Source organism: Cygnus olor, chromosome 20 (genome assembly GCF_009769625.2).
Source record: "Cygnus olor isolate bCygOlo1 chromosome 20, bCygOlo1.pri.v2, whole genome shotgun sequence".
In the NCBI taxonomy this organism is placed as follows: Eukaryota; Metazoa; Chordata; class Aves; order Anseriformes; family Anatidae; genus Cygnus; species Cygnus olor.
The window spans coordinates 4,367,665-4,380,114 of record NC_049188.1 but is presented as its reverse complement, the minus strand read 5'-3'; the positions used below and the strand labels follow the sequence as shown (position 1 = coordinate 4,380,114).

At 46.6% G+C, this 12,450-nt stretch overlaps 1 protein-coding gene across 7 annotated transcripts in view; it reads right to left on the bottom strand.

Moving 5' to 3' along the window:
* Nucleotides 1-12,450, bottom strand: part of COL26A1 (collagen type XXVI alpha 1 chain) — a 187,970-nt gene that overhangs the window by 43,060 nt on the left and 132,460 nt on the right. For all 7 annotated transcript variants that reach the window (XM_040532123.1, XM_040532124.1, XM_040532120.1 and 4 more), the window contains one exon: nucleotides 3,272-3,333. In XM_040532123.1, the coding sequence (XP_040388057.1) occupies nucleotides 3,272-3,333 (62 nt within the window). The remainder of the gene's footprint in view (nucleotides 1-3,271; nucleotides 3,334-12,450) is intronic.

Below are 12,450 nucleotides of genomic sequence, written 5' to 3'. Positions count from 1 at the left end.
ATCATACCATAGAAATACTCTTTGGCTGCTCATATGGCTTCTACTCTGGCATCTTCAGGTCCTGACATTACTGAGCATCAGTTGTTTCAAAACAGGCATCTTTCTCCAAAACCCAGAGCAGGAATAGAAGCAATACTACATGAATGTAAGCACCTTTTTCAAGAGTGCTGGCAATTACTGCATTCCAACAACTGAGGTCACTACATGGCTGTGTAGATCAAACTGAACTGAAATTAACATGGAAGAAAGAGTGAATCAGCACATTTCTCCTGTGTACAGCATCTGTGCTCATATAATGTTGCTTCACTCTGCTTTTAATTGCTACACACCACCAGTTTTTGCACAGCACCCACAGCTTATCAAATGAAGTGGAAGCCTGAAGATGAAGAACATCCTTGCTAGGCTGTGCTGCAGAATATACTCTCCTAGCAGATACACGATCTTTAGCACGCCACAATACAAACAGACAACTCATTGCCCTCCATAAAAGTAAACCTCTTGATGAGCTTTGCTCCCAGCTTGGGTGTCTGTGGGAGCACAGTAAAGTCAGGAGGAAACCCATCACAGCAACAACACAAATTGCCTCATTAGCTCCCCAGAGCTAAGGTGTTTTCCTTGCCTTTGGAACTGGGTAAGAAATAAATGAATATAATTAGCTAGAGAAAGGTCAAATCGGAAACACAAGTTTTCCAAGCTGTAACTTTTTAAACTTCTGCAAGGACGAGGTGTCACACACAAATGCTCACATTTAGCACGGCTAAAATAGAGCATGAAGCACTCTTCCTGCAAGCCAGACAAGCCCCAAGCAGCAGCACTTGCTTAGCATTACGAGGTGTCCGGGACTGCAGAGTGCTGCAGCACTAAAACACACGGACACGATGTGCTATGCCCAAGATAGCTGATGGAGCTGATCGACACCACTGAGGTGCTCCTCGTCTGCTGAGTTCAGGCTCCAACAGCTGATCATGTCTGTGATTCTGCAGACTTTGCGGCTACCTGGAGACTTGGAGGGCCACGGCTTGTCCTGGCATTCCAGCGGTCCTTCTGGCAGGAGGCTGTCACTCTGCGATCTGTGAGTCTGAGTCATCCAAAGTGCTCAGTGAGGCAGGGAGAAGGTGCTCTTTGCTTGGCCACGGCTGGGACGAAGCCAGTACCCAAACCCTTCAGGGGTCCGGCTGGTCACATCTTGGCACTGGGCTTTGCACACATCTGCCTTGCTGATCCTCATGTCAAAGGGTTTGCAGGACTGCAAAGCCTTCAGCTGTCGACACGGCGCTTGTTGGCTGCCAGCTCGGTGCTCCCTTCTGAATGCAGGGCAGGTTGCAGCATGGTGGCTGCCAACACCCAAAGCATTTCCTAGAGACCAGCACGTCAGATTTGCCAGTCAGGGGACAAATGCCAGTTGCTGCACAAGTGTCTTAGGTCATGTTGCTGCCTTCACTAGAGCTCCCACGCACAAGGCGAGTGGGCAGCACTTCCCAAATACCACAGGCATCAGGCAGGTGGTACCCATGTCGGAAAGCGGATTGCTTTTAGGGGACAAGAACCTAAAATCACCTGCTTTAAACCAGCTGCATATCTGCACAACAAACCCACTGACTTGGGGGCACTTTCACTCAGGGTCGAAGACTTCTCAAGGGGGTTTGGGCAGGTGGGAGCTGCCTCCTCCTCAGCCAAGTCCTGCCAGGCCCTGGCTGAGGCTGGCCTTTGCCTCTTAGGCTTTGTTATCCAGCACAAGTGCTGAGCAGCACAAGCCAGCAGAGCGCAGGTGCTCTGATGTCAGGACTTCGGAACAAGTCTTCGGTTATGAATTTCCAGGGACTCAAATACAGAAAGTCCTGGAAAGTGAAGCAAGGTAGAGCTGGCTACAGCCTGAGCATGGGAGGGCTGATTTACATCTCTCTGAGGCTGGTCCATGTCTTACTTGGACTCGAGACTACATGCAGAGGTCAGTTACCAGCCCCTCTCTCCTCTCCGAACGCCTCCAGCTCCCCGCTGCCAAAGAACACCCACCTGCCAGGTCCCACTGCTCCAAGAAACGGCCCAGCTCATCTTTGTCCTTTGCACTACAACAGTTGTTTCCACTCGAACAATACAGAATTCCCCACATCTTCATCCCCCCTCCCCTTTCGTTTTCCCCGAAGTGAAATATAACTGCGAAGGCTTTGAGGAAGTTCCAGACAACATTGCTCACTTCATTTCAGCTCAGACAATTCCCAAATTACCAGAATCTCATGCACTGGCCTCAAAATCACCACACATTCAACCTCCCCCCACCAAAGGTTTCTCCCCAAATTCTTTTATGTCACTGATAACCATATGTTAATGAATAATAAGAGCAGCACTTGCCTTAAAGGAACCAAAGCACTGCATCTAACAGCCAGGACTGGGCTGGCACAGGGACACCACAGATCTAAGGGGACCGACTCAGCTTTTTTGTTACTAGACTGGAACAAGTCATCTGAATCCCAGTAGGCAGAAATTAAAACAATTTGCAGGAAAAAAAAAAAAAAAAACAACAATGTGAAGGTCTGCCCTTAATATTTTTCTCCACTGAAGCACACACAAAAGCCTCCCATCCTTCAGAAAAGGGATAAAAACACAGGAATGGACAGCAATTGAAGAGCAGACTGAACAACTGTCCTTCGAAAAATCTGTGTGCCCTTACTGCTCTGTTTTGTGCCCTACAAGGGTAAGGTTCCACAAGGCATTGGAGTGAGCAAGACCAGAACTGGAGTCTGCTCCTTTCCTGAGCCAGGGGGATCGCTGCTTTATGTCCCCGTGGTATCAAGCAGCTGAAAGCAAGACTTTTATCATACAGCTCCATCTGCCCTCTGTTCCTGGAGCAAAACCTGAGCACTATTTAGGAGGAGCTGAATTAATGCTCACACAGACCCATCTTTCACCAGCCCCCAGCAGTACAGACGGGGCTGAGTGCCTGTATCTGCTTCAAGTGTTTTGTCCCGCACCACCCAGGCACCTCCCTTTGGGCTCGTTTGAGGCAGACACACAGAGCACTTGCTGTAAAGCAAATGGAAACAGAACAAGCTGCCTCTCTGGTTATTAATCCCAAGAGCCGAGCTGAGCGATGGAGATGAGCAGCTCTCTCCTTGTGCACCACTTGGTGTCACACCAGCTGAGCTCTGCTGTCCCTGCTTGCTGTGCAGACGGACAGACACCTCCTCTCTCCAGGGATGTCAACTTGTCTTTTTCACTGGCAACGCTTGGAAATTTTTGCCAAACAGAAGAATAAAGGCAATAAAATCCTTACCTTGGCCTCAAGCGTGTTTAGCCTCTCGGTCATATCTGCTAGTCTCGTGCAGTTCATGCATTCTGGAAAGAACAAAACAGAATGATGTAAAATCTCTGTGTACTTCGCATTCTAATCCGTGGCTTTCACTCTGCAGGCCCTGATCCCTTTTTGATCCAAGGCACACAGGGAAGTGCTTTAAGATAATCAGTTATTGGGGGTGGGATTTGGAATAAACATTCAACACTGTTATGCAGGTAAACAGCCACAGCCACATTATGAATGTTGTTTGGGGACGTTCGGTGGTGCGGTGTGAAACCAAGTTCCCAACAGGCAGAAGGCAGGCAGAGAAAAATTAGTTTTAAGAATTTTCCTGGTGCCAACCAGCACGACCAGTTGTCACTGGCCGAGACATGGTCTGTCAGTGGTACAGGCTGGCATGGCACGTACCGCCTCGCAGACACCAGGCTGCACAGCCGCTGCTCCACTTAGCTCGGTGCTCTTCCTTCCCCTGCTCTCAGTCCTGGTCAAATGCCAACGAGAGCAATGACTGCACAGAATGCCCGTCTCTGCGGAGCCCTGCTCCATCCCCAGGCCCTGTAACCACTCCCACAACAAATCATCAGTCCCAGCAACAGCGAGAAAAAACAAAAGTGACCCCAGGGCTGATGCAGAGCAGACCTGCAGCACGAAGTGGTTTCCATCTCACTTTGCTGCATAGAAGCAACAGATCGGCAGCAAGCACCAAAGGGGTCTTGACAGGATGCCTTACCGAGAACAAACGCTAGCTTAATGGGCTCTGAGTGCAGTTTAAAATGATTGCTTGGTACAAAGGACATCACTTATCTAAACAGGAGGCCTGCTGCTTTGCCTCTGTTTTCATTTCAGCAGTTTTAAAGTGAGTGAAGGAGGATAAAGCCCTGAGTGGAGATTTAATCAACAAGCACTTTCCCAGCACGTCACAGCCGTGTTGAACGGCCTGTTCCCAGCTATCAGAGAAGCGTTCCAGACTGGCCTGCTCACCTATCACAACTTCTGAAGTGCAATGGTTTTTAAAAAGGGAAAATGACTCGCAGCATGAAGTATTACAGAGAACAAACCAGCCTTACTCAGGCGACACATCACCACCAGCTCATGTACCACAGAGGAGAATCTCTGGGTGCGTTTCTGGGCTCCTTGAGGACTAGGGCCAGTTTGCAGTGATGACCACTGAAGCAGTATTTCCTCCTGGTATTTCCATAGGGCTGGGGAGGTTGACCCCTAATTCTTGAGCCACTAACCAACCATCCAGGTGTGGCTCAGGCTGAGGGTGCACTGGGGATTTGTGTAACCCCAGTACCTACCTATGGAGAGCAATGGATGAACACGGGTTCAGGTGAACATGGGCTTTGACCTAACCAAACATCCCCAGGACACCTGGGACTCAGTTCTCATCCCTAACGAGTGTCTCCTTTTGCATGAGGACCCCTGAGGAACCTCTCAAATCTTCACCCACAAACACTTTCCAGTTTACGAAGCACATGGTATGCGCCGATGGCTCTCAGCCACGCAACGATTTTAATATGTGGCTCGGAGGGCCAGGAAGTTTGGCTGTTCCCCTTCAGTGATTTACAGCCCAAGCAGATTGTCTGAGTACTAACGGCATCCAATCACCCACTGCATAAACCTTCCAAAGAAATTCTCTCCTTGACCCCTTGGGGGCACAGAAAATCTCCATGGGGAGCTGTGCACCTTCCCAAAGGAGGTAGATACTCAGCCTCCATCTGGTGGGGCCTTACCTTTCGCAAACAAAGCATCTGATGGTTTGGGCACACTGAGATCGAGGGATTCCCTCACAGGTCAAGACTGACATGGACCATCTTCGGACTAACAGCATTTGTTTGTTTTTATTCTCTGCAATCGATCTTGGGGGTCAATATTTTTGGCCTGAACTGGCCCATGAATACATGAGTGCCACAGGCGCATTGTCCCCAGGGAAGGAAGTGGGCGAGGCTGGTTTGGTCTGCATCTGCTTGTGGTGTGCAAAATGGGGAATTATGTTCTGTTTGTAACCAGCTTCATGCTTTTGATCTTGCTCATCCCCATAGAAAGATAAGACTGAATAAATCCAGAGCTCCCAAGAGCCAAAAGGCGTACCAGATGTGTTACAGAGCAAATAAAATATGGAGTCCTAGTCTCCCTTCTGCTGGCTTGCACATATTAATAACCCCGTAGGTTTCAGAGGGACTGACTTGGACTGTCTGAAAACCATCTCTGGGGCAGATTTTGAGATGAATTGATAAGTTAAACTCTATTTGGAGAGCTCAGCTTACTAAAAGAGCTTGTACTACCCCTCTGCACAGGGGCGAATCAACCAACTCAGAGGAGAGGGAGCTCTGATCGTCTCTGCTGGACACCGGTCCAGCAGCCCCTCTGCTCTTGAAGAGCATCTCAAGCAGTATTCTTATGTGCATTTGCTGGACAAAACGTTAGATTTAAATCAACAAAATAACAGAACTCTGATCCTGTTCTTCTCAAAGCACCTGGAAACCCAGATCCACACCCAAAGTACTTAGCCTGGACCCAAAAGACATTTAACTAATCCAGTAAGTGGAAGTCCTAGTGCAAAAAAATCTTCTTACTGAGGAAAATAGTCCTGCCAGCAAATCCTTGTGTAATTTATCTAGCTAACTGGCAGATGGTCAATGCTTACAAACTTGAAGAGTGAGACGAATGCTTGGTACCTCTGACACAGAATCTACAGGCAAAACTTGCTCACAATACACCAGGGACCAGCCTCCTTCAAGGTCTGGGGGTCATTCTTTGTCGTTGTAGAAGGCCTGAGGATGATGGTGACAAATCAAGCTAACAAATATCTTCCCTTACTACTATGCGCTTATATATTTACTCTCTAATCCCAATGGCTGGTGGTTCCAAGGGCTTGCACTGCAAAGTCAAAGCATTCTGCTTTAGTAAAGCTAGCTTGAGAATCTCACATCACTATTCCACAGACAATGAATACAACGCTGGGGCAAATACACATGCTCTCTGACCTGAAACACCAGAGCAGACGCTATCCATATCTGCAGAAATCCATCACTTGTTGCTACACAGAACCACAGTTTATTTCCCCCAGATTCCTCGCTGGCAGATTTGTATTTTTCCAGCTAAACTCTGAGAAAGGAGTTGTGATTTCACCCTATGAAGCCCAACCTTAAAACACATGGTAGGATTTGTTTTAGAAATATTCCAGCAGGGAGGATAAATAATTGAGATAATAAGTGTAAGACTGTACCAGCGTATCATGTGACACCCGGTCTGTCTCCAGAACATCTTGCTGTCCCTGTCCTAGCACACCTCTGCCTTCCTGCCCTCCTGTTCCCCCTCTCTGGCTGCGTGGGTAAAGCAGTACAACTGGAGGGAAAGGAAAGACGTAACATATCAGAGATGGGAAAGACTCTGCGTGCTGGCAGATAGCAGGTCACATACCCTGTGTCAGCGGTGACCCACTTAACTCTGACCCAAAGGCTGCTGCATTTGATCAGCCTTCGATTAAAGGCTGAGAGCTGGCACCTCCTGCACTGCACAAACAGGCACCAGGCTCTGGACATGCTCCTAGGACAAGTGACTGACGACGGTGAATGTCTTCCTTCGGGTGCCTTGCTACGCTTGCCCTTCCCACTTTGCTTGAGCAGCATGAACATAATTTCATGATTAAATAGTTGCATATTTTGCCTGCTCAAGGCTGAAAGCCCCACGAGTCTTCCAGCTCCTCACTCAAATCAAGATTAACAAAAAAGGCATGACAACGGCTTTATACCAATAGGGCTCTAATGATTTCAGCATAATTATCACAGTGGCACTGAAGCGAGTAAAGAAATCAGGCCAACTTTCACCATGGGGCCACAGGTCAGAGCATTCTGTGAAACGGCAAAGAAACCTCTTGGCATCTCTGCCCCATTTCTCAGCTCTGACAGCCCACGCTCATTTGTATACCCACAGTCTCTGCAGAATATTAAAAGGGCTTTTGGTTTCCCTACAGCCAGATGCTCAGTAGATATAAATTGCACAGCTCAACTGAAGTCAAGGGATCAAGGCTCTGTCTCTCTTTTTCTTGATAGATTACTCCAAAATTCATATTTCAGAGAGGCGGAGGAGGTCGTTTATAGCATATGAAATGGGAGAGAATTCTGGAATCACAAAGTCTTTGTTTAAACAAATAAAACCTTTGCAGCCAGCTTTTTCAAGGTCATATTTTGCCATTACTAGAAAGCCGAACCCTGCAATGCAATGGGGTGGTTTGGAGTACACTGCGCTACAAATCTGTAACATGCAAGTTGAGTAGGTCCAGTTTGGAGAAAATGTTGTTCAGTATTCTCTGACAAATCTGGAAGAGCATCAGTAAAGTCAGCTAAATTAATCCAGGCAACTGTTTCTTTGCAAGGAGAAAAGAATGAAGCTCAAAGCTCCTGAGGGAAGCAGAAAGCATAGCTAACTTCACAGTAAACTCTGTGAGCAGATAGGGAATGAGAAGTGACAAAGACATCCAGGATCCAGCAGTGATGCAGCAACGTGACTCACTCAGGTGACAACAGCACTGTCACCATGCCCAGGCTGTCCAAGTCCCATTATCAGGCTCAGCATGAAACACCCACCAGAGGTGTTGTACTTGGACACTTCAAGATAAACCACTGGACCACTGCCCCTTCCAACCACTTGTTCCCACACACATGCATACAGCTTAGCCAAAAAAAAAAAAAAAGCAGTGATATTTGCAGGCACCAGAAGAAATTTCAAATCCAATTCCACAGTAGAAACACAAAAACAGACCCCCTGCACCTACCTAGGTGGCCCTTTGTGGGGGACAGCCAGCCTGGACTTGCATCTCCACCCCTCTTTAATTTGTCTGATTTGACCCTTCCAGCCTTTTTACATGGATACCGAGTTTCCCTAAGTAGTTTATGTTCTGGCCCTTTGCAAAAGCTTTCGCCAGTGCTTGTGAAGGATAGCAGGCCCAAGCCATAAATCACAGCCAACCTGAGATCTGTTTTTTCAACACGTTTCCTCTAATGAGAGTCAGATGTTGGCTAGATAGACTTTATTAATTGTACTTGTTTGGTATCAGTCATGTCTTTAGCTCTGTAATGGAGCTGGAACAAGCTAAAGGCAACGGGCTGACAGCAACTGTGTGGAGAGGAGGAGGAGCGCTCGCGTGGCCCAGTAGCCTCTGGTCTGAAGAGAAAACGGGAATCAAAGGTCAGGGGAGCTGCGGGAGGAATGGGATCCTGACAGGATGGCGCAGGCCTGGCCACCGCATGGCCAGCAGAACAGGCCCACGAGGCTGGAGCAAGGCCTGCTCACCAGGTAAGCACCCTGCGTTTTGTTTAATGCAAGATCAACAGGACCCAGCTGCGACAATCTCTCTGCTTACTGCCATGGTATTTACACACTGAGTACATTGTGAATTTACACCTTTTGGCAAAGGCAGTGGTTGGGAAGGGGCCGCGGTGGCTGGGGTCTCACATGGCAGTGGGGCTGGGATCTGGCTGAGGCAACCAACAGGGAAAAGCCAACCTCACCACATCCCTCCTCTCCCCATCTCATGTTAAGGCCGTCTGTCCTCTCACCCCCTCTCTGGGGCCAATAGCTACCCAACGCCGTGAGCCTCTCACTTCCAACAAACAATTCCTCTGACCCTGTGTTCAACACCAGCGCCGACCAGTCCCACAGCACTGCCGCTGAGCAGGGCCCTGCACATAATTAAAGCACTTCACAGGTAACGAACCTCAGGCCAAGGAGGCTCAGAGAAGTTTAAAGATGATCTCATTGACCAAATAACAATGTTTTGTTCTCTCCCACAGTTTTCACGTCAGGATTTTACAGGATGCAAAGCTTTAGTTTCACTCATAAATTGTAAATTATTAGGCTGCCTATCAATATGAAACAGAACATCTATAGAATATTTCTGCAATTTTAGCATCATTATGGATAATTCATTGTCCCTACCAGGAGACCCTTATCACTGCCAAAATTTCTCCATTTGTGATCTCTCTCTCTCTCCATTTAATATATATATATATATCTATTTTAATAACCCTTACCCTTAACTTTACTGGCTATCTTTAAAAAGCAGCTCAAATTTCCCTTCTTATGAGAACTGCTATCTGATCTTTTTCTGCTTGTAAAATATTCATACTTAATTTTCATGTCTACTTTCTTCTACCTTCTTGAACAGGAAAGGGACTTTTTTGTTCCCAAAAAAGCAATAAATATTTCTTTTATCATGAAATTCTGTGATTTTGAAGGCTCTGTAATAAAAAAAATAAATAAATAAATATAAGAGTAAAACTGAGTGAAAAGGAAGTTTACCACAAAATGCACTTTTGGAATAACAACCACTATCTGAGAACCCAGATAAAATCTGGTACATAGCTTCAAGTGGAAAAAAATGGGGTGTAGTTTTCAAAAAATTTCTGCTATACTTTCTCTAGATTTTTTTAAATGATTTTCAGTTTCTTAGTGACATTTTGGTCTTTGGTCTCAAAATGGTATTTATTTCAAAACTCACCTAAATTAAAAATGAAATTAACTGATTAAATAGTCTTAGTGAAACTAACTGGTTCACTTTGGGTCAAATGAAATAATTTAGGTTGACCCAAAACCATATTTTAGTCATTATGTTGTGTCAAAAAGAAACCCTAAATATTTCCATTTCAGTTTGTCCCAAATCATTTTTCTTTCCAATTTTTGGTTTGGCAAATAAACCCGAAAAATCTCCATTATTCACCCAGGTCTATTCTTAAACAGCTCACATCACTCACATTGTTTTATTTAAAATTTCACACATGCACACTCCCACACCACTAACTAATTTTATACATAATTGCTCTCAGCCTGGGGATTTGTGCTCTTTCACAGTGCCAAAGATCTATTTTGCTGGTTAGGCCTGTGCTCTGTTAGCATATGGAATTAGATCACGATCATTTATTCATAGGCAACCATGAGCTGTGAGATCCGTGTTCAATCCGTCTTTATCTGTCAGAAGAAAGTTTAGCAGAGAAAGGCTGGATTTTGGGGCAACACGTTTTGCTAGAAATGTATTATCTATTATTTTTAGAAACACCAAGGACATTTTACTAATATAGCCTGAAGACTGAAATGACCCCTATGAGGAGGAATTTTCCCTATCCAGCACGGGTTTGTTAAAGCCTTGCTGTCTGTGAGCTGCAGAAGACGCGCTCCCAGACGATGCTGATGGCAGCGTGGTGCTCGGGGCTTCTTGGTGCCGCACCAAACCTCCCTCCTGGCAGCTCCCCTGCTGACCGTCACTGCCTGGCTGTAAAATTCACCAAAGCAAATAAAATGCCAGAAAACAGGCATGTAGGTAGCATCAATAACATGTATGGACAAACCTCTCACAGCAAGAAGTGGCTATATGCAAGTGCCCCCAACCTACAGGGAGGGAACCCACAAGCCTTCCTGCCACAGCAGCCAAGTGTACCCAAGCCCCCAGGAGCTGGGGCTTCGTCCTAGGTGAAAAAACCCTCCTGTAGATGCTCCACTCCCCACTGCAGCCAAAACACAGTGTCCGATCCCCACAGTCATTGCACCAGACTCTTTCCTCTGGCACTGCGTGTTGCAGATCAGGGAGTGATACTTCATGAGGCCTGGCTAACTCATCCGATCCCAGCCCAAGCGTGCATGGGAACCACACTGCGCCTCAAAGTTCACCTCAAAGTGAGATGGTCCCACATCCCTTCCAGAGGAGACTGCTTTTCCCTGCAGGGAGAAGTGATCAGGGGAAAAACGCGCTCAAAATATGGCATAACGTAACATGGAGTAAGGAAGCAGACAGGACGAAAGGAATCAAGGCTCACCATAAACTCTGGATGGACTCCTATAATATCAGCTCTGCACCTGTGTATCACAGGTCAGAGAATCTCTCACAGTCTCGAGCCAAACAATGTGTGTTAACTGGACTATGTCTCTCAGAAAGACACTCTAGAGCCAGACAACCTAGGTTTCTTTAGCAAACTGCATCCAAGGCTAACCCCTGTGTTAAAAATATGCATCTTGTTGCCAGTTTGGATTTCTGACATCAAATTCTACCCCTGCTTTGTTTTATCACACTTCAGACTGCAAGGACTAAAGACACCTCTAAGGTTAGATGCCTTCTCTCTGCAGAGAGTCCCCGTAACCCATAAACACGTTACATATAGGATGCTCAGTCAAACACTAGTGTTTCTTCATCCAGAACATTAGCACTGGCTTCCTTTAGCCAAGACAAAAGTTAGCTGAAAGACCAATAAGGAAAGCATAGCTTAAGCTGCTGAAAAGAATGATCTGAATTCAGAACTTTTCTCCCTGAAAATCAAAACTCCACGTTTGCCCACACTTACTATGGAGAACACGCTCTGATTACCACTATTATCAGCCCCAGGGGCACTTTTGCAAAGCCTCCATTTCCCAGATCAACGTTTCAGCTTCAGGCTCGAGCCAGCGTGCTTCGTCCGTTCTGCCATGCCTGTGCTCCGCAGCCCTCGTTCGAGGCAGCGCCACTCCGCGCAGCGCTAGCGCCTGTCGCCCAGCGCCACAGGGACAGGATGCAGTCCAACAGGATGCTCAGTCTCTTGAGGATCATTACTCTGCCTGATTCTGCTAATTACCTTTTGCTAGCTTTTGTCTAAATCCTTCTGAGCTCTGCTATGGTCCTCAGAGATCTGAGCAGAAAGAGGAATCCCTTCCACATCTCTCCGCAGCTGCGACTTCGCTCTCTGGGACACCAGGGAGAAGCAGACCCAGCAAATCCCCAATATCATCTGGTCCCCATAACGGGAAGAACAAGGTAACAGTTGCATCAGATTAGTGATCAGCGCAAGGCTGTGCAAAGGGTTTTTTTTTTTTGGTTTTGTTTCCATGTTAACTTCTGGATGAAGAAAAATTAGCAAAGGAAATATCCAGCTGGGGTCAGCCAGGCATGTTTCAGTTTCAGTTTCAGATTTTTAACTCTTCAAAATAGCTGCACCAGGCTACTTTTCTAACTCATTTTAAGATGAAGAAATCAGAAGATATCCATCATACTGTGCTGAATCAAAATGTTTTCCAGAATTCCTTCATCCTGTTATTTTAACCCAAAGCTTACCAAATGCTTCCCAAATCTGGGGACCCAATTATTTCGTGGTGGAACCAACCCCTTCCTCACCATTTGTGCTTCCTCTCAT